Genomic DNA, 22,335 nt, shown 5'->3' on the forward strand with positions numbered 1-22,335 from the left:
GATTTCCGGGTCAGGAGCAATTAAAAGATAAAAGAGGAGAATAATAAACAATTGGAATGAGTCTTTGTGACCTCCCTGTTAAGGACATAGCCTATAGGCTTCACTGATGGATTACAGGGAAGAATCCTACAGTGCATGTTAAGTATGGAGGCTTGTCAAAAACATCTTCACAATGCAACAGAGTGGTCCTCTTAACCCTACAGCGGTTTACTGATGAAACGTGTCTTAAATACCTCATTGCGAGCTACTATAGAAATAAAACAAATGTGATGAACACCTGCAACCTTTTACTACTGCTCCAGTGCCACTCATACAAACTGAAGAGAGAACAATGGGAAATTATATAAACATGTTTACCTAAACATTAAACAGATTTATTAAACCTGATGCTGATGATGATAGCAAAGTACAGAAGAAAATATTGTATATTAATGCACTTGGATGGTGTGTACCATTTCTGTCACATTCTCCAAGATAAATATGGCGGCACTTTGCTTGAAAAATAAAAACGCTGACCGGCTGACGGAACTCCACTAAACAGCTCATTAAACCTACATAACTGGTCCACTAAAAACAATCTGATGCTTACTTGATCAGAATCATTATCAATTCAACAGCAAATTAAATTCTGCAGCCTGGTTTGGTATATATAAACCCAGGCTATATAGTGTAATGTAACAGATAAATCTCTATGCATACGCAATTGCACCGTTACTGAGAGACAGAAGGCATTCACATGCAGCATGTGCTCACACATGCGTGCACATTCACACACTTGCACACATTCACACACATACGCTCACAGAGATATGATTGATGTTCTCTGATGCAACCGGAGAATCAGCTCATCTTTCACATAGACAGAGCAAAGAAAATCTCTCTCCCCACCTTCCCCCACTCTCCTCTCTCTCCCCCCTCTCCTTTTCTACATCCAACTCCTTGTCAGCTGGGCCCTGACAACAGCAGATATCCTCCCCCCCCATTCCCTCATATTTGACTGTGTTAGGGAGGTGGTGGCCATTATGGTAAAGGTAACAGAGAAAAGCGTCCGGACTTTATGGGGCGGTTAATGTTTTTAACAGGATTGCAGATTTGCTGGAAGGCAGTAGCTCCTTCCTGCAATGTCTGTAATTGCACAAGAGGGCCTGACAGTGCTGAGTCAGCAGGCTGAAAACCCATACACATCAACGCAGCGCTACGCACACCCTCCCCCCTCCCACCACCGTTTCTATGGAAACCGCTCCGCCAGAGGACCCACAAGCCCCGCCTAATTTAATTTATGCATACGTGTGCATGTGCGATTGCTCTTATTGAGGAGGGGGAAAGTGAATGGAAATATGCCCTAAACTGAATGATAAATTCTTCACTGAAAACCCAAGTAGACAATATATTTAAGGCAGCAGGTGTAATACAGTTTCTCCAGAGTGAAATGTTCTGCCTCATAGTATGACAACTGTGGTCGCGGAACAGCAGAGATGTTTCTAGTTGTTTCTCCATCTGAGCCACAAACTGCATAATATCCTGGAGCATCATTTCACTTACAGTACGGTCACAATATTAAGGTGCAAAAACCCATCATATGAGCAGTGGAGCTCTAAGCTCGGAACACAAACCAGAAACGGGCAACAGGGCTGCCAACGCTTACAGTATTTTAGTTTGCACACACTTTCTCAGGCAATGCTCAGGTGATACAATACATACTGTAGCATTTATGTGTACTGCATTCATGACTGAACAGACCAGTGCCTGCAAATTGAAGATCAGGCTCCAAGGTTTTTATCTCTTACTTTTTTATCTCCACTTTTATCTCGATTCCCAAATTTGGAATTTTATAGAATCTTAACTGTTGGTTGATACAAGTGCCATAATATCCCATGCTATTTTAATTCTCAAGGGCAGAGACGAGCAGTTGCATCATCCTAAAATCAAACACAGGTCTGTTTTGCTCCATATTCTTGAATTTTAATCGAAAGTAACTTACAAGCGCATGGTTTCTTCCAAAGGTTAAAAGCATCAAATCCATGAGGGAATATACATAGAACAGAAATATAAATGATATGAAACACAGAGATGGCTTATCTAATTTATTGAGTTCTGCATTTGGGGCGCTACTAAAAATTCAGGCTGGAGGAAAACTACTGCTACAATTGAGACCAAGATAACTCCCACTTTAAGATCTTTGTTTGGCAGATTGAGCATGATGCCTGACAATACAGGAGTGCTGCACAATTCACGATCACCTGACCTCAACCCCATTGAGCATGGGGGCCCTTGAAGACTGACAAAAGCCAAGTATTCAGTAACATCACAAGATGCTCTTTGGAATATTGTCAAATAATGCTCGAAAGAGTCCAAGTTATGTTGATCATATGTTTTTTTATGAAATTACAAATTGGTTTGTATGTTGCTCTGATAGGATATTTTTTTCTGTGTCACAATTAGGAATGCCAAGTGGCATTTGTAGTGCTATGCAAGATTTGTAGTATCTTAAAATTGAGAGATTAAGGGAGGGGGTAAGCAACAGGAAATGACTAACAGACACAATAGTATAGTGGCTGGGGGAGAGAGCCACAAGAGAGCATAGACAGTAAGTGAGAGCTACACGATACTTGACAAATGAGTCTTGTATTGATTGATCTGATTTCTCTCGAGAGGGAGAAAAGAAAAAAAAGTAATTTTTCCCGACCTTGTAAAATACATTGATATACTTGCTTCCTACGTGTGCCATATGGCGTTCCCCTGTGACGCTGGAAATGTTCTGAAGCACCTGCGTGAACATAAAGCCACTGAGCAGCAGCACTGTGAAAACGCCCTCAGAGAATTCTCCGACGCACTGCAGAAGGAATGCATCACAGAACAAAGGTAGAGAGGAAAATAATCTTTACACGTCTTTCAGATGAAAGCATTCATTCTTTACAAATGAAGTCAGATTTCATGCTTCGGGTGTGATAAGGTGCACTCATCATTAAAGGTTCGCCGTGTTCCTCCAATTGCTGCAGCATACTAAACCAGGCTCACAGCTGTGCTGAAAGACCGGTAAAGGCTCTCTCTCTTTCTCTCTCAGGGCCACACAGGACATTACAAAACAACCCAGTTGCTGCCCTTTATTGTGAGCACAGTGAAACTTTTCATACAACGCGCTTAGTCTACACAGGGCATTCATAGACAGGTGAACACAGGCGGTATGAAGGCACACACACACCCCAACAAGTATGCGTGTACTCATTCACTTGATGAAATATCAAAGTCGGTATTAACAGGCACATCCTCTTCCTCCTTCTGTACGGCAAGTACATTAGAACTACAATACCGGCAAACGCCTTTATGAAGTCAGTAAGACTCACAGCCAATGCAAATATTACTAATCTACAACAAAGGCAAATGTATTATTAATGGCTAGCTGTGCATGCAAAACTATTTTCTTATAAACAGAAAAAGTCTTTCTGTTGACTTAATTAAAATGAACGATAAGCAGACCCACTACAGAAACCAGTTCAACATCTCGACACGTGACCTGGTAAACATCCTAGCCACCATGAGATGGAAGCCCAGTTAGAGAGATTCAGCCCTCCAGGACCTTGCCTGCATTGCTATGTTTTCAAAGGTTAATGATACAACCCATGTCCACGTATTTCTTGTTTTAACTTGCTGCGGTTGGGCCCGAGTGAATTCGGAATAACAGACGGATGGTCCTCGTGACACCTTTCTGACTGTGAATCCTCCCCCGCCACCTCCCACCACTGTGCCCCGACAACAAACGCTACGTTAGGCTCCAGCCCGTTCCATTTCTGCTCCTCCTCCTCCTCCACCAAGCTATTTTTAGACGTTTAACAAGTCATTAATCGATACGTCTATCGGCCTAACGACGCGGGACGGCGGCAGGCTGGGGTCAAGGTGCACTTCGGAGGTGGATTTTCCATCTGTGTGACTCAACAGTTTTTAATGAGGTGCTAGACACCGATGACTGTTGCCAGGGCTCCGCTGAAGGATGGCGCCCGACTGCCATTGATAATCCATGAGAGCTGTTCTTTCACAAGGGCAGAGATTCACACCTGTACAATTTGATAAGCATGTCCATTTTGGATCAATATAAACAAACAGCATGTAAGGAAGTGGTATAGTAGAACAGTAATGCTTAATAGTACACATGCTCATCTGTGGTAGTTACTGTATAATGTTAGCATAATTATAGAAACTACCCAATCAGATTATGGTTGCAAATGTTTATACTTCATTACCACAAAGCTTGAGGTATTTGGGTCCAAATCTCTGAAATATCATAACATCTGTAAACTGCTAGTGTAATATATTTCATGAAATTCCATGGAATGCATGGCATACCCTGTCATTATTCAAATGGCAAAAGCACTACAGTACAGTATATCCAATAACATTTAATTGATTGATGAATTAAGACATACAAAAAGCATTGAAAATAACCAGAGCATTCTACCAGAATTGACCTACTGATATTTATTCTCCTTTCTAATTGGTTGTCTCCTCGATTTATTGGTTTATCTGTAAGGGTAGGACACAGTCCCAACAGAGGAAATTAACAGCAAAAAACCTGGCACGCTAACAAAAATCACGCTTGCTGAAAAAGATAAATCAGACCATGGCCGAGACAGTCAAAGGTCAACTTTTTAGAGCACTAGAGGATTCATTTTAATAGGACACAGTCTGGACTGTGTGAGTGAATCACATGCAAATAGCTAAAAGGAATAATCTCTCTTCAGTCTGCAGGTCCCCATGGTCTTGGCAGGAAACCGGGGAAATGAGGCGGAATTTTCATTAGCCAAAACCAGAAAAACGTCAGAAGCAAATGGTATGATTAAAGCTAGTGTAAAGACAAAGATTACCTCGATAATAACGAAAAGTCCACTTGTGCCTATGGTGTCACCAGATTCACCTATTTCACAAACTGAAGTTGATTGATTTCAGGTGAAATATTCCATTCTAAAAAAAGCACAAAGTGATAAAAATATATTTTTTAATCTGTAAAAATATGTGAGCATTAATAGTTGATAGCACCAGTTTCTCAGTTTTCAGTTCAGAAACACATCAGTTAGAATAGGTTTAAAGCCAATTTTTTTCTATCAAGACACTAAATGAGGCCTGGCTCAAAGTGTGAAAGGTTGAGGTCAAAGGACATATTCTCATGACAGCCAACAGCGCAATGACAGGCAAGACTTCTAATATAATTAACATGCGACTCCTTGCTTGAATGTATTCCTACAGCCTCATGATGTTATTTAATATCAGGTTCACCATTTTCTCTCCGCAAATATGGAAGGGGGCAGGTCTCAGCAGCCTCCCTCCCTCAGAGACCTAAAAGCCAGATGAACTCTTAATTTTTTGTGAATTCAGGTCTGCAGGCAGAAAAATCTTTTCAAATGTATATTAAAAAAAAGCTCATTTCATTGCACTTTTCATTTTCTAAACATAAAAAGTTACATTTGGAGTTGCCAGGTCAGCATTTTTTACAGCACATTGTGTTTGTGGCGGTGGGTGTATTGGGCGTGGCAGATGTGTTGAGCAGCTGTGCCTCATCACAGCTCAGTAATGTGCCCCTTTATCTCCGCAGTCATTGCTATAATCTAATTCCACCACGCGGAGAAATCGATGGATCTCATTAAGGTGGTCCGAGCAGGAAGGGAGCAGAGGCTCGGTGCACCACGGCACCTTAGCCGAGCTCCATGTTGAAAACTCAACCAAATTTCCACCTTAACGCACAGCTATTACCGGCACACCCGCTACACACATTGCGAGCCCCGCCCTAGGGCGATTCCCGTAATCAGCAGGCTTGTTTCAGACGAGATTAAATCAACTGAGAGATATCCTGAAGCAAACTACCAAAAACAACTGTAAAATAAAGAATCTGGAGCATAATCATGGCTATTATGACCGACGCGTTGGAAAGAAGTGAGTGTTTAAAAAGCATGCGCGTGCTCCTGTGTGCTCCTGTGTGCTCCTGCGTGCTCCTGTGTGCTCCTGCGTGCTCATGCGTGCTCCTGCGTGCTCCTGCGTGCTCCGCGAAGCCCCGGCCTCCTGTGTCAGCCTGCGGAATGATTACACGCTATCGCATTACATCCGCAGCGGGACCAGGGGCAAACAAAGGGAAATTATCTCTATCTGCTAGCGGAGATTTCCATCAGTAAAAAGACATCCTCGAGTTCAACTGTCTGCTTTACAGTGGCTAATAAGCATCATTATGTCATTAGCTGGGGGATTGTTAATCAAGGCCGAAATCGAGAGCATTCAAAGAAACAAAAAAAATGTTGACAGCCAGGAACGACAGGCGGGTTTTGCTGAGAGAGACATGCATTGAAAGACATTCGTCGAGAAGCCCTACAGGTGCTGTGGCAGGTCCATGACAAGGGCTGAGGGGCCCTGTAGGCAATGTGGACCTTCAGAGACAGAGCTAAGCCAGTTCTAATCAAACAGCCAAAGGATCGATTTATCATTCATCAAACATTTCTGTAGAGCTTTCTTCCTCTAGACCAGGCAGGGAGATGCTGGAATAGGTTACAAGTCACCCGTCAGCTCGAGATCAAGCAAAGTACACAAGATCAAGTACAGAACTAATAGTCAGGGAATTGAGCTTGGTTCCAAGTGGTGTTGGTGTTGAAGGACTGATTTTCACACAATGACAGTTGTGTTGGGCACATAGGAGTGTTTGGAGTGTGGAAATTTGAGAACATGCCAGCAGTGTCAGCTGTGGACTGTGGGATTCAGCTGTTTGTTTGGGTTGTGCTGACTTGTTGGAATTTCAAGTGAGCCATCTGTGACCCAAAACATTCTTGTTTCAGCAATGAGGTTGGGCATAATATATGAACTCAGAAAACATTGTTGTACAAATATGTTGTAAAGTAAAAAAAAAAAGAACATTAAGTCCTGTAGCCATGGCAAATGTCAATAAGGAATTAGGTCAGTGACTGCAGTACCAAGATAAATACAAATGCAAATGTGGATTTATAAATTTTCTAACACTAATGCAGTTTTCACAGGCAAAACCCAAGGCCAAAACCAAGAGGAAACATCAGAATGTATTGTTTAAGTAATCAATCTAACAGGACACATCTGGACAACAAGAAACACCGGTCACATGTTCCGATATTTTTGCTCACTTAATTGGGTGGTCTGAAACAAAAGGTGATATATTCAATTTGTTTAACAAATCTAAATAAAATACGAGGAAATGAAATTCAGATCTGACATCTTTTGACCTCAAACTCAATTGTCTTTGCTGTTCCAATACTTTTTGAAGGGACTGTAAATGGCAATAGATCAGTGTACTCCAACAGGGGAGTGAAGGTACAGTGTGAAGTGATGACTGGAAAATGGGCAGTGACTGAGCAGTTTTTATAGGAATGGAGAGGACCATCCTAAGGTTGGAGCTAAGGTTGAGAAGCTCTGCAGTCAGATTTGTTCAATTTCAGACCTTTCAGAACCTGCCCTAAATCGGCTCAAATGAAATGGTCCAAGTGTGTATTAATGATTTAACAAATATGGACTCCTCAGTGCTATTATAACTAGCCCATAGAAAATCTAGAGAAGGCAGGGCCAAGCTCTGATAGCTCCAGCACTTGTACAACCGTGAAACCATTGAGATGCCATCTGTTGTCTGGTGAGCCAGAATGGGAGGGACACCGTTTGGGTAATGTAATATCTGCACTAAAAGTAATGACATTCATTGTAATTAATTTTTGTATTAATACAGAAGACACAATGCTGTTAAAGACTACAGTACAATGGGTAACAGAACTCGTAGCCAAGGCCATTGGCTATGAGTGCCATGGGGCTCAAAACCCAAGTGTGACACAGCCACTGTACTGCAGGGGATGAGAAAACTGCTCCCATTAAGAGGGGGGTTCACCCCAGATAAAAGAGTGTCCACTAAGAGAGCAAATAGTGATGCCGACTGTCACAGCAATATTCTAAGCATCATGATAACTAGCAACAGCAGTGGCCATATTCTCATATTAAATTTAGCATAGCCCTGAGCAGATTCCTTTGGCAGTATCTACCTTTCCTCCGAGCCGTCAGCCTTTTCCAGGTTATGATGAATGAAGGAGCAGAGTAGGTGAGCTCCAGGCCCCAGTGGCAGGAAATGAGAAATGAGATGTATCACAATCTCATTTCTCTGCCCCCCCCCCCACTCTCTCACCCTCTCTCTCTCTCTCTCTCTGTCTCTCTCTCTCTCTCTCTCTCTCTCTCTCTCTCAGTTCAGTCGGGGACAAGTCACCAGAGCCATCACAAAGCTCCTGCATGCTCCAGCACTGCTCTCCTGTCACGCCACTAGTCTGCAAGGCGACTGTATGTGACGGCTCAGAAGATCACCCACCTAAGTGCCACCTAAGTGCCTTCTTCATGCTCAGCTTCTCTTGCCACTCTGTCCATCACTCCACTTGTACCGGCATACAGTAACTGCCCCCATCACATCAAAGAGGGCAACAACTTATCTTCTCAGTACAGTGGGGCAGCCTATACCCTGTTGGGGCAGCTGATAGCCTAGTGGCTAATGTAAATGACTGGGATGCGGAAGGTTGTTGGCTCAAGCCCCATTGTAGCCAGGATGAGATCGGCACAGCTGTGAGCAAGGCCCTAAATCTCGCATTGCTCTGCGGCGGGGGGGATTATACCTTGCTCAGACTAATCAAGCAATTTTTTATTAATTATTGCAGTAAAACAAAAACAAGTGAGAACACAACATTGAACGGAAAGCTTCATCTGACTTGCACTGAATCTACATGCTGTTGCAGGACAGGGCTCGAAAGCTGCAGGGTTCTCATCCCCAGCCTAATGAAAAATATAGCCAAGTGTTACTATGATACCGCGATAGAGATGGCTTAAGGCAGTATGATGTAACTGCCAATGTGTTTGCCCTGAAGAGCACACAGCACGTTGGGGTGGTTGAGAGCCAACGTGTATAACATGAAGAGCACACAGCATGTTGGGGTGGCTGAGAGCCAACATGTATGCCATGAAGAGCACACAGCACGTTGGGGTGGTTGAGAGCCAACGTGTATAACATGAAGAGCACACAGCATGTTGGGGTGGCTGAGAGCCAACATGTATGCCATGAAGAGCACACAGCATGTCGGGGTGGTTGCGGGCCACAATGACGGAGGCCTAACCGATGTGGGAGGGCTTTTTGTTTAGGGCCTGCGGATGCCTTTTTGTCTGACATGCTGCAGTAGCGCTGCTTTGTTTATAGACAGCGGGCAGAAAACGACTGGAGGTGTTGAAGTGTGCAGTGTGTAGCAGTGGAGCCGTGCAACTGATTCTGACAGCTGTTTCTGGCCCACGTACCCAAAGCACAAGTCTGCCCATCAGCGACAGAGCGAAGGCGCGGACACAGCCCTGGGCGAGGACTGGCGAGCTTAATGAGGCGGCAGAGCCGCGCGTGGCTGGCGCACGATGCTCCCCTGCCCGCCCACCTGCCTGCCATTTGGATGCCGTCTTGGAGCTCGGCGCAGCGGAAACCAGGCCAGTTTGCGCTTCGCGGGAGAATCGCACACGATGCAGCTATCTCCGGCTCGCACCGGCCCCGCAGGTCCGTGTGTGGCCAGCCTGCCCGCTTCCAGCATTTAACCCACAGCACATTCCACTGGTGTCTCCTCCGAGCCGGTTATCGCACACCACTGACCGGCCGGGCTAATCCCATTGGCTCAGGTTGAAGGAGTAGGGTTGGAGTGGATTTGAAAAGCAAACAGTACTTCTGTGCGCAGTATTACCTTTGTCACGGTCAGGGACACAACACGGTCGATGACCAACAGTGCTGTGGTCTCCCAAAGGACCGTGACTGATGAGTATGACAGCTGCTCGGTATGGGCTGTGCCGACATCGTTCAATGAATGACGTTTTCCTTACCTTCTTAAAAAAAATTGTATTTGATTTTTTTTCTTGCAAAAAATTTTATTAGTAATCAGTAAGAGTGATTCTAGCTTAATTCAATTAATTTGGTTATCTCTATTTTCTTACGATCTTCATGATTTTAAAAATACATATACTGTTCAAATAACCCATGAAGTCACACAGCAAGCATGGTATGACACTGTGGATCATACTCTTGAAAAGCTACTGGTGTCAGTTTTAAAATGGCAGCTTTGGCAACCAGTTGCACTGACACTCAACATAAAATTAAAGTGATTCGCGAAAATTCCCTTAGACTGGTCTCACCATGTAATGTAAGATGAAATAGATTAAAGTCTTGAGTGATACCAACATTTATCCTAATTTATCCAGAAAAATATTCAGCCCACTGAGAGTCCAGTAGGCAGCACCGTGTACCAGCAGCTGATTGGTGTTTCTGCATAAGATGGCTGTGTGCTGCCTTTTATGTGTCTGCAGTGAAGAAAAATCCATAAAGAGTGTTAAATAAGAAAACGTTAGAATAATCTCAGCAGAAGTAATATTGCTGAATGATACTTACTGTCATGTGGCAAACTACCGTACGGGAGGGAGTGTAGCAATGTGCTGCATCTGATATCATTATGTAGGACCCTTAATAGAGAGTGCTACCGCATTGACTTTCTGTAATAACTCCCACTGCTGCTCCCCCATCAGACAGCTGTCCCACAAGCACAATGGAGAAGAGCAGGAAAAAGCCACGATTTAGCAAATGTGAACTAAGCACTTACCAGAAGAGGACAGGAGGAAATAAAATTCATCTCACGGGAGTATCAAAACTGCCAAGATCATCTGCCTTCCAGCTGTGAAATGAGTGCAATTTAGCAATCTTCACGCTACAGCTAGGAACTGCAGGAACCCGTGGCATTCTGGCCTGACCTGGCTGTCAGCCACGCCTACCCAAGCTTTTGTGTTTTTTACACAATATGTCTCCACTCATCCTCCTGTGTTTTTACGGTTATATTTCTCCAGCCACACCCACTCATGCTCGGTTGTATTTCACTGCAATACACGTATTCCTCTGGCCACGCTCACTCATGCTCCAATCTTTTTTACTGCAATATTTATCTGGCCACACCCACTCATGCACCCTTGTCTTTTACCGCAATGTTTCTCCTGCACACCGTAAAGGTGTCATATTTACATTTTCAACTACAAACTACATTTACAATACAACTGACATCACTGACATACTGGACAAGCAACCCGACAGCACATTGCATGACAGCATCTTCCTGAAGCCATGGATTCAGAGCAATATCCTTAACAAAATACAATATCAGTTACTTTGCTATCTAGAGAAAAGACTAAAATGTTCGCCATCCAGGTAAAGTATTGGTCTGACTCCTGTTAAATCCGTTAGTGTTATGCTTTAAATGACCAAGAAGCCTGGTTATTTGGCTATTGATTATTAAGCCTGGTTATTTGGCAATCTACAATGCAACAATTCCACAAGTGCTTTACATTTGATGGTTATGCATTGCTAATAACAATAACTGTAATCAATCCAATCTCATAAATAACCGATTTACAAGTGGTCAGTACATTGCTAGTCATGAAAATGCTATTACAGTCTTCAAGACATGAAGATGCATATATCCATACGTGCCCTTTTCAGTTCATTATTATTTTGATAATTTGCTCATTAGAAAAGTTACCAGTTATGCAATCTAACTTTATTAAAGAATTGAAACATGCAGTTTTATATGTAAAATGGTTTCTGCCAGGGTTTTCAAGCTGGGTTTGCTGCTAACTGAAGTATGAAGTATCAAGCCCAAACTCAGGGGACACTGGTGTGTCTGTAGGAGCACGTCACTCACTTGCTCTGTCTGTCACTGAGATTGCATGACTGAACATGAGCATGAGCAAGACTCCAGAGGCGTTGGGCACAGGTCTAAATTCATCACTCACAGCGATGTCATTGTGTCCATAAATAATGATTTGGCTCGAGCAGAGCATTTTAAAAGGCTAATTTAGAAGACCTACACATGGCCTGTAGTGCTGAATTTCTCCCATCGAATCTCATTCTTTGTCAATGAAAGATTTATCACTTAGGTCACTTATCCATTTGATTGAAAGAAATTTAACACTGCACATCTACGCATCGCAATGGTCCAGACAGCTAGCACCACCAAGCAGACAGTGGGCAATGTACGGAGAGAGCACTCACATTGTAAAGTATGTCCACCCAGCCCTCCATGGTGATGCACTGGAAGACGGTCAGCACGGCAAACAGGATGTTGTCGAAGTTGGTGATGCCGTAGTTCGGCCCAATCCAGTACTCCCTGCATTCGGTGCCATTGGAGCAGGTCCGTGCCGGCGCGTCGTGACCGCAGGGGAAATCTGCCACACGGTCATCTATGGAGACAAAAGATGCGCGTGAGGAGTCATGAGGTGCACGAGGTGCATGAGGACTGAGAGGTGAGTCTGGACTGGGTGAACAATCCTCACTGCTGAGTTGGGAATCAGTGCAGGGTTGAGGGAACGGGCTGAAATGAGATTGAGATTCACACCTCTAAGATTCCATTGTATGACGCAACATGGCACTCTTCTTTCATCCCTCTTTCTCACTGCCACTCTATTTCTCTCTCTCTCTCTCTCTCTCTCTCTCTCTCTCTCTCTCTCTCACACACACACACACACACACACACACACAGAATTTGAGTCTGCAAGATTTGCCCAGTAAACAAAGAGTACTGTTACAACAACTGTGAAAGTAGGAGGAATGTGACAGTCATAAATATACATGTAATATCACCTACCCTCTCCTCAGGATAAATGGAAAAAAATAATTTTACGCTGAAATACACATTATAACCGCCTGGAAATAGATTCAATGTCCGTTTTAACACCAAAAATAAAAAAATTATCAAAAGTATACCAAATGTGAATCCTGGTCATGGGCTGGTATTGCCAATAAATGAACGGGGTTGGTCATGGGCAAATGCCTGACAGAAATATAAATATAAGTATAAATTATCTTAAAACACAATTTACTGTACAAGACCAGTCTGAGGATAATTCATCTCTCTTGTCATTTGGTTTTGAAAATGAGCAGTAACAGACAACAAACCAGTGACTCTAACATGCAAATTAAGGCCTGTCAGGCTGAATGCTGTACGATATTGCGAACAGTACACAGTTTGTGGAGTAATGGCTTGAGACCCAGGTTTATATCAAGAAGCCTACAGGTTCATATCCCGAGAGGACCTTTTGCTTTGGCACACACCTTGCTACAGTAAAGACTCGCACCAGTAAAACCATTTAAAAAACACCAGGTTATACTGAGACACGTGAGCCCGGCTCCAGTCTACCCTATTCTTTTTTTACGTATGCCTTATTCACAAAGGCTACAGCTCATTACGCAATCAGTGAATGGGGACTGCCTTCCAATCACATTTTGCGAATGAGGCAGATCTTAAACAGCGCAGTTAAAACACATGTCTAGTTCATTGAATATCTTCACTGCATGGGCAATATCCATGTATCTGGTGACATGTAAAAGCACACCAAACACAGGACAAAATGTGTACATATTTCACCTATGGCGGCAATTGTCATTTGAATGAATCCAAAATGCAAGTGCCAGGATAGAATGGGTTTTGTGAAAGGTTCCATGACATATTTTATTTCTCCCAGAAGCACAATTATTTGTATGGCTGGTTGTTTGTGGCAGAAGTCTTTCCCCATTTCTTTTCCGTGGTTGTTTTGGAGGATTACTAATCAAAAGAAACACACAATCCTGTTTTTATGCCTTTAGCAATGCCAGTTAAGCATGCTCTGTGTCTAACAATGTTCTGTTAAAGGCAAAAAGCAAGTCCTTCCACGATGGACAAAAGCTATTAATAGCAGCATATCAATGCATTCAGCCTACTTGTTACTAGCAGCAACAATCTTTTTAAACTTCAAACAGTTGTTACTCTCATGGTTGAGTAGGTTATTTCAGTCATTTCCCATTGCTTTGCATGAGATATTGGTAAATTTTATACAGTATTTTCTAAATATTTTCTGTGACAAACACCCAGCCTTAATTATTGCTTGGATGCAATCATCATAGATATTTAATAATCTGTTTGATGACTTCTTGGAGTTGCAAAGATTATTTCAGTGCTATGTTCGGAGCGTATACCCATGTCTCTGTCATGGTTGAGCCTCAGTTTGCTGTATAAAGGCAGAGAAATTTCACTCACAAATCGACCCTCTTTAAGAGTGTGGACTTTAGTAATCGCCACATGCATACTGTGGTTCAAGCCCCGTGCACCGTGTTTGATACATACCACGCAAGTTTCCTTGGCAGAATGCAGCATATGTGCGACTGAAAATCATCACAAATGTCTTACTACATCTGGCCCTTAGTATCTCAGAGACTGCATTCATACCATGCTACTTGGCATCCCAGAGACTGTGTTGAAAACACTCCCAAAATGCAACTTGCTGTTGCCACCTGCAAGAGAAGTCAGATTAGGTGTGCTCCTGCCATTGCCCTTGACCAAGGCATTTGTTCCCTGGGTTCTGCACTGTGGCCACCCACTGCTCCTATGTAACTAGGATGGGTCAAATACAGAGGACAAATAACCCCACAGGGTTAAAAAAAGTATATTTTATCTTATCTTATCTTCTGAAAATAAAGCCAATAATCAGAGGGGAGAAGAAGTGATCTACTCTCTGGAGCTCCCAAATTAACCCATGTCCTTTCCACACTCCTTCCCCTGCCCTGAAGGGGCCTGGGCTCTGAAAACAGGAAGCACAAGGAGGATTGAGATAGCATCAGGACAGTGCAACAGAAGTTCACCCTGATGTGGAGATGCTGGGTGTTGCATCTTAACCCTTGGGGTAAAAAGCGGGTATTTATGTCCTTGCACTCCGTGCACAGTCACAAGTTATGGCCACACACTACATGCCTAACGGCTTGTGATATAATTAATTTGTTTTGATAGTGTTGCAAGAGTCTCAGACTAGCTTAAGACTGGATCAGGAGAGCTGCAATTGAGTCTCTGACCAGCTCACACAAGACCACAGTCAGAGGCGAGTACAAACAGAGATAATGCAAGTATTTGTTCTTCGGATCCACTTTAGATCTTGAAAACGGCTCATTCTGGACTAAAAACCCTGTCATGTATACCAGGCCTTACCCGAGTTGGACCTGAAGCAGGTGTAGTGGAATTTGCCCATGTAGAATTCCACACCGATGATGGCGAACATGACAATGGCGAAGAAGAGCAGGAGGCCGATCTGCAGCAGAGGGACCATGGCTTTCATTATGGACTTCAACACCACCTGCAGACCTGCGGGAGGGAGGAGGGGGAGACAATGAGAAACAATGAACTCATGAACAGTACAGGCCCTAGTGACTAGTACTTACAGTACAGTGGTCTTGCAATATTGCTTCCTGACTTCCTTTAACCTGCACTTGCACACTGGGGCTGGGGTGGAGATGAGGTGGTCCCCCCCACAAAATACAGTTAAATGATTCAAAAGGGTTCAGATAAAGAGGCACATTTGGCTACACTGAGAGCACTCATCATTTTGTATTGTGCTTCAGAGGAAGAATGAGAGAGAGAGAGAGAGAGAGAGAGAGACAGAGAGAGGGAACGCACAGACACAGCAGTATTCAGCATTGTTATAAACAGCAATAGCTGGAAATGCAAACGCAGGCAAAATGTAGACCCCAATCTGTCTCATAAGCAAATGAGCCTTCTTATAATTTTGATTCACAAAAAACGTTTTGTCTGCCCGCTTGCTGAAGAGTCTTTATCTTTTTTAATCACTTTTAGCCAGAATCTGTTCTGTCCCATTTTGTCTTTGTGCCCATCTCATCCTTAAAATGTCCTCCATGGTCTTGGGAGAGTGTACGCAGGTGCATCTTCCCCCGAAACGCCCCCTGCTAGCCACCGCTCGGTGCAGACAAACTGCAAGTGACCATCCAGTGAACACAAAACGTGCTCCCGACGTTGCTGCAATGTAGTGGTAATGATATAACATTGACAAAACATTCCAGCAACACTATGATAACATTTTCTATGTGTCGGTGTGTCAAAGTGTTCCTCAGCAAGATATCTAACCCCCAATTGCTTCCGGCGAGCTGGATGGTGCCTTGCATGGCAGCTTATCGCTGTTGAGTTGCTGTCCGGAGGCCTGCCAGACACAGCCGGCCAGGATTCTATGAGGCTATGGGATGCGTTATCATCAGTAACACAGCAGTATAAGCCACCCAGGCCAGAACCAGTGTTATATGTATGTATGAGTTGAGGAGACTTACTGGGAATTCCAGACACCAGTTTCAGCGGCCGCAGCACGCGCACTGCCCTCAGCGTTCGCAGGTCGAAGTCCCCTCCACCGCCCACAGTGGCCAGTATCCTGGAAAGACACAAAAGGAAACGACCATTAGTATCTCATGAACAAAAAACACACACTAGTCAATGCATTATTTATGGGTTGAATTTTGAAAAAGATGAACAGATAGGAAGTCAAATTCCATTGAATTAAATGGTCTTCTTTACGATGTCTGCTGTCATACTGCAATGTAACTTTTCAGTACATATATAGACACCAGCAAACTAAAGAGCCACAACATCACAAGAGCCCTGCTGTTTTGGCATGGAAACCAGATGTGGAAATTAAACAGTCACTGGTCAAAGTAAAGGACAAATGTCAGTTGAATACCAGCCTTAGGGTTTGCATTTAGATGAATGGTATACACGTTTTGATAAGAACTGTTTTTCAAAACTCCAGAATAAATTAACTATTGGACAATATTATGATTTTTTCATTACTGAATGTAACAAATTATATCATTGTCCTCAAGTGGGAAGTTCACAGTGTCCTCCCATATAGAGTACAGTCTCCACTTCACTTGATGAAATATCAAAGTTGGTATTAACAGTCACATCATCAAATGGCTTACGTCTGGTCTGGTCTCTCTCTCTCTCTCTCTCTCTCTCTCTCTCTCTCTCTCTCTCTCTCTCTCTCTCTCTCACACCCTCCCTCTCCATCTCTCTCTCTCTCCCCCTCTCTCTCTCTCTCACCCTCCCTCTCCATCTATCTCTCTCCTCCTCTCTCACCCAGGGTGTCTGCATAAACACTGTTCTTCCTAAAGCATACTCCCACCTTTTTATGTCGTGTGACATAAAACTCCAAAAGCCATTTGCTCAAAAGTGAGCATCAGATTACCTCACAAACATAATTTCATAATTTACCATATACCATGCCCTCTATAATGTTTGGGTCAAAGACCCATAATACTTTGATTTGCCTCTGATTTTCCACAATTTTCGATTTGGAATCACACAATAATTGTCCGATTTTATTAATGGATATTTTTATACATTTTGGGTTCACCATTCAGAAATTACAGCTGTGTTTATACATGGTAAATGGTTGGAATTTATATAGTGCCTTTATACAAAACGCTGTACAATTGATGCTTCTCATTCACCCATTCATACACACACATACACTCACACACCAACAGCGATTGGCTGCTCAGGGACACTTCCACACACCCAGGGCGGGAATTGAACAGGCAACCCTCCGACTGCCAGACAACTGCTCTTACCACCTGAGCCACTTCCCCCCCATTTCAGGGTACCATATTGCTTAGGTCACATGGCTTCATAGGTGTTTGTAATTGCTCAGGTGTGTTTAATTGCCTCCTTAATGCAGGTATATAGTTCTCAGCACCTAGTCTTTCCTCTAGTCTTTTAATCACCTTTGGAAGCTATTATTACTGTTCAACATGAGGACCAAAGTTGTGCCAATGAAAGTCAAAGAAGACATTATGAGACTGAGAAACAAGAATAAGACATCGGCCAAACCTTAAGCTAACCAAAGTCAACTGTTTGTAGCATAATTAAGTAGAAAGAGAACACTGATGAGCTCACAAATCACTTAGGGACTGGCAGGCCAAGGAAGACCTCCACAGCTGATGACAGAAGAATTGTCTCCATAATAAAGACAAATCCCCAAAAACCTATCCGCCAGAAACACTCTTCGGGAGTCAAGTGTGGATTTGTCAATGACCACTGTCCATAGCAAATACAGAGGTTACAGTGCAAGATGCAAACTTAAGTACTTAAAAGGGCAACCACAGCTCTGGAAAAAGGTTTTGTGGACAGATGAGATAAAGAGTAACTTATATCAGAGTGATGACAAGAGCAAAGTATGGAGGAAAGAAGGAATTTCCCAAGATCCAAAGCTTACCACCTGATCTGTGAAATACGGTGGTATGGCCTGGGCATGTATGGCTGCCAAAGGTACTGGCTCACTGCTGATGGTAGTAGCAAGTTCAAGTGAATGCTTCAAAACTCATTGGCGGCAGGTTAATTCTACAGCAAGACAATGGACTAGCCCCTGAAACAAGCATGAGTTAAAGATTGCTGCAATACAGGCCTGGCAGAGCATCACCAACTGGTGATGTCCATGGATCACAGTCATTGCATGCGAAAGATATGCAATGAAAAACTAAACACGAATGTCATTTACATAACATTGCTGTGTCTCAAATATTATGGTGCCCTGAAACAAGCTATCAACTACCAGCAAGTACAGAAAGTAATATTGTTGAGGATAAGCACCACAAAGCAAAAGTAGGGTATGGAATTGTATTTTCGGGTAGGTCCCAATAATTTGAATTGTGGAATAATAAAGATGAGAAATTATAGTAGTTCAGCAAGCCAACTAATCAGTCATGGGATAGTGAATCTTCACAACAACAACATTTGGCAAAGCTAACATATACTACAATCTCACTGATTAGAATCAGATTGCACTATATTGCATATATATTGTTGCAGTTTGCTGTGGAGAGCTAAAACTTTTGATTGGTGGACACACGTCTGTGAATTACAGTTCAGTGTAGCTTCACCCATTACGAGGTTCAAAAAACTTAATTCTCCCATCTCCAAATTAAATACAAATGGTAAATACAAAATGAGAATGAACATATTAGAGAGAAGACAGAAGTAGCAGTGCTAAACAAGGGGGAGCAGGAGCTATACAGAGAGCAGGAGCAGTACAGAGGAGCAGGAGCAGTACAGAGGAGCAGGCTTCTTGTGAATCTGGGAAACAGCAATAACACACCAGCCTCATCATGTACTTTCTCTCATTGCAATGCAGTTTAAATGGCATACAGGGTCGGTTACAGTCACCCAGTCTGACTTGGCTCCTTGTTATTTTTGTGCATAATTGTTTATTTTTACATTGTTAAAATACGGTTCCTGTTTTTCGTTGAATGTTAAACCCTTAGGTTGGCTAATCTTTTAAGTGAAGTGATGTCACTTTTTCACCCACTGCTTTCATGAAATAGCAGGAGAAGCAGAATAAAAATCTACAAGAGATAGCTGGCATGAACAGAAGAAACAAACTTTATAGGATACAGCAATAAAGGGAAAGAGCACCTGAATTAAGGTCATTACTCAGTCAGGTAATGCCCTCTAGCACAGTGGCGATGTAGACCAGGCAGAGATAATGGAGGATGGAGACAGTCGTGAGGCACAGGTTATGAGATGGCTGGTTCAGGGGTTGCAGATTGATGCCCAGCCATGTGGCAAGAGTGGCTTTTAATATCCCCTCAGCAGCTCTTATCACTGGACCAATATTTCTCTGTGACCAGTCACCCCTGTACAGGATATGCTGTATGACAAGCAATGGTATCAGCAATCAGTCACCCTCTGTACCTGTCGGACGCCCAGGACGCAATCACAACATAATGGCTTTGTATTTACTGTAGTGTCACTGTAATATGCATACACACATGCATGCACACACATAAATACCCCAGGCATGAATGCATGGACACACAGAAATACAAACACACTCTCAGACGTAATTGCACACACAAACATATGGACACACAAACACACATATATGCATGCAACCATACAAACATATGGTATGCATGAACACACGTACATGCATGCACACAGAAATGCATGCATGCACACATACAAATGTAGGGATTCTTACACACATAAGGTATACAATACACATACAGTCAGGGCCATAAATATTGGGACATCGACACAATTCTCATCTTTTTGGCTCTATACACCACCACAATGGATTTGAAATGAAACAAACAAGATGTGCTTTACCTTGAGGGTATTTACATCCAAATCAGGTGAACAGTGTCGGAATTACAACAGTTTCTATATGTGCCTCCCACTTTTTAAGGGACCAAAAGTAAAGGGACAAACTAACAATCATAAATCAAACTTTCACTTTTTAATACTTGGTTGCAAATCCTTTGCAGTCAATTACAGCCTGAAGTTTGGAACGCATAGACATCACCAGACGCTGGGTTTCATCCCTGGTGATGCTCTGCCAGGCCTCTACTGCAACTGTCTTCAGTTGCAGCAGAATTCATCCTGCTGCTTTTGTCAGCAGTCACATCATCAATAAATACAAGGGAACCAGTTCCATTGGCAGCCATACATGCCCACGCCATGACACCACCACCACCATACTTCACTGATGAGGTGGTATGTTTTGGTTCATGAGCAGTTCCTTTCCTTCTTCATACTCTTCTCTTCCCATCATTCTGGTACAAGTTGATCTTTGTCTCATCTGTCCATAGGATGTTGTTCCAGAACTGTAAAGGCTTTTTTAGATGTTGTTTGGCAAACTCTAACCTGGTCTTCCTGTGTTTGAAGCTCACCAATGGTTTACATCTTGTGGTGAACCCTCTGTATTCACTCTGGTGAAGTCTTCTCTTGATTGTTGACTTTGACACACATACACCTACCTCCTGGAGCGTGTTCTTGATCTGGCCAACTGTTGTGAAGGGGTTTTTCTTCACCGGGGAAATAATTCTTCTGTCATCCACCATAGTTGTTTTCTGTGGTCTTCCGGGTCTTTTGGTGTTGCTGAGCTCACTGGTACGTTCTTTCTTTTTAAGAATGTTCCAAACAGTTGATTTGGCCACACCTAATGTTTTTGCTATCTCTCTGATTGGTTTGTTTTGATTTTTCAGCCTAATGATGGCTTGCTTCACTGATAGTGACAGCTCTTTGGATCTCATATTGAGAGTTGACAGCAACAGATTCCAAATGCAAATAGCACACTTGAAATGAACTCTAGACCTTTTATCTGCTCATTGTAAATGAGATAATGAGGGAATAACACACACCTGGCCATAGAACAGCTGAGCAGCTAATTGTCCCATTACTTTTGGTCCCTTAAAAAGTGGGAGGCACATATAGAAACTGTTGTAATTCCTACCTCAATACCCTCAAATTAAAGCTGAAATTCTGCAGTTAAAGCATATCTTGTTTGTTTCATTTCAAATCCATTGTGGTGGTGTATAGAGCCAAAAAGAGGAGAATTGTGTCGATGTCCCAATATTTATGGACCTGACTGTATGTACAAGTGCAACCATACAAACCAGTGTGCACACATGTAGACCTGTGCAAGCAGACAGACTATGCAGACACATGCACCCAGACAAACGTTCACATGCAAGGCACATACACATGCTTCCAAATGTGCACACACAGGTACACAAATTGACACGTGCACACACACATGCACTTACACACAAAAATGCCAAAAAACGCACACACTCAAGCATGCACATAAACATGTAGAGACAAACCCACAGCAGATTATTATAAAGAATTACTATCCATCATAAATCCAGGTTAGACAAAGTGGTCTGATCTACATGCAGCTCATACTGTACAAATAAAAGCAGCTGAGACTGATTCATTATAATGATTTATAAACTCAGTGCAATCTATCTGCAGCAGAGTTTTACCACACAGTAAGTACCATCCTGCAGTTACAACAAACCAGTGCAAAATCCAATGAGGGTGAAGCGATGTGTCACATGACGTATTCCAGGCTAAACAACATTGAGCAGCCTCCACCTCATCTGTTCTCATTTGTATTTATTTATACCGTGAAAAGGCATACTGGAGAAAAACAGCTTCTTCCAGCACTGTGAGCCATTGGAGAGTTATATACTATCAGTGTTTTTTATGAACAATGCTACCAGTGATTATTCATAATGACTTCATAACTTCCGGTATACCTCATACAGTGTGCAAAAGAGGTTTGCTTAATTGTATTGTGACTCAAACTGCATGTGAATTACCCATGAATTGGATGATGCAGGAGTGATAGTAGTGCATGGGCCAATTTGTGCAGGCACTTTAATAGTATGTAAATACCTTTATATTATGTAAATAGCTTTATATCCCGCTGGCTTCAGCTCTAGACTGCTTCACAACTTGGCATCACAAAGTTTTTTGGGCTGACAGCACAGGCCAAGTTTATGAATTATTAATCCCTGATTATAATAAGAGAATATATAAATTGATAAGGACTGAACACATTGACAGCAGGTCAGACTCAATAATATGTGTAGTGGGATTTATTCAGCACTTAATGTTTCGCTTCAGTGAACTAAAAGATCTCAGTGAAAGA

At 42.8% G+C, this 22,335-nt stretch overlaps 1 protein-coding gene across 1 annotated transcript in view; it reads right to left on the minus strand.

Moving 5' to 3' along the window:
* Window positions 1-22,335, minus strand: part of cacna1ba (calcium channel, voltage-dependent, N type, alpha 1B subunit, a) — a 171,496-nt gene that overhangs the window by 88,183 nt on the left and 60,978 nt on the right. The window contains exons 4-6 of the mRNA XM_061259522.1: window positions 16,172-16,269; window positions 15,045-15,197; window positions 12,083-12,270 (exon numbers count right to left, since the gene is read on the minus strand). Of these exons, the coding sequence (XP_061115506.1) occupies window positions 12,083-12,270; window positions 15,045-15,197; window positions 16,172-16,269 (439 nt within the window). The remainder of the gene's footprint in view (window positions 1-12,082; window positions 12,271-15,044; window positions 15,198-16,171; window positions 16,270-22,335) is intronic.

Source organism: Conger conger, chromosome 11 (genome assembly GCF_963514075.1).
Source record: "Conger conger chromosome 11, fConCon1.1, whole genome shotgun sequence".
NCBI classification, from domain to species: domain Eukaryota; kingdom Metazoa; phylum Chordata; class Actinopteri; order Anguilliformes; family Congridae; genus Conger; species Conger conger.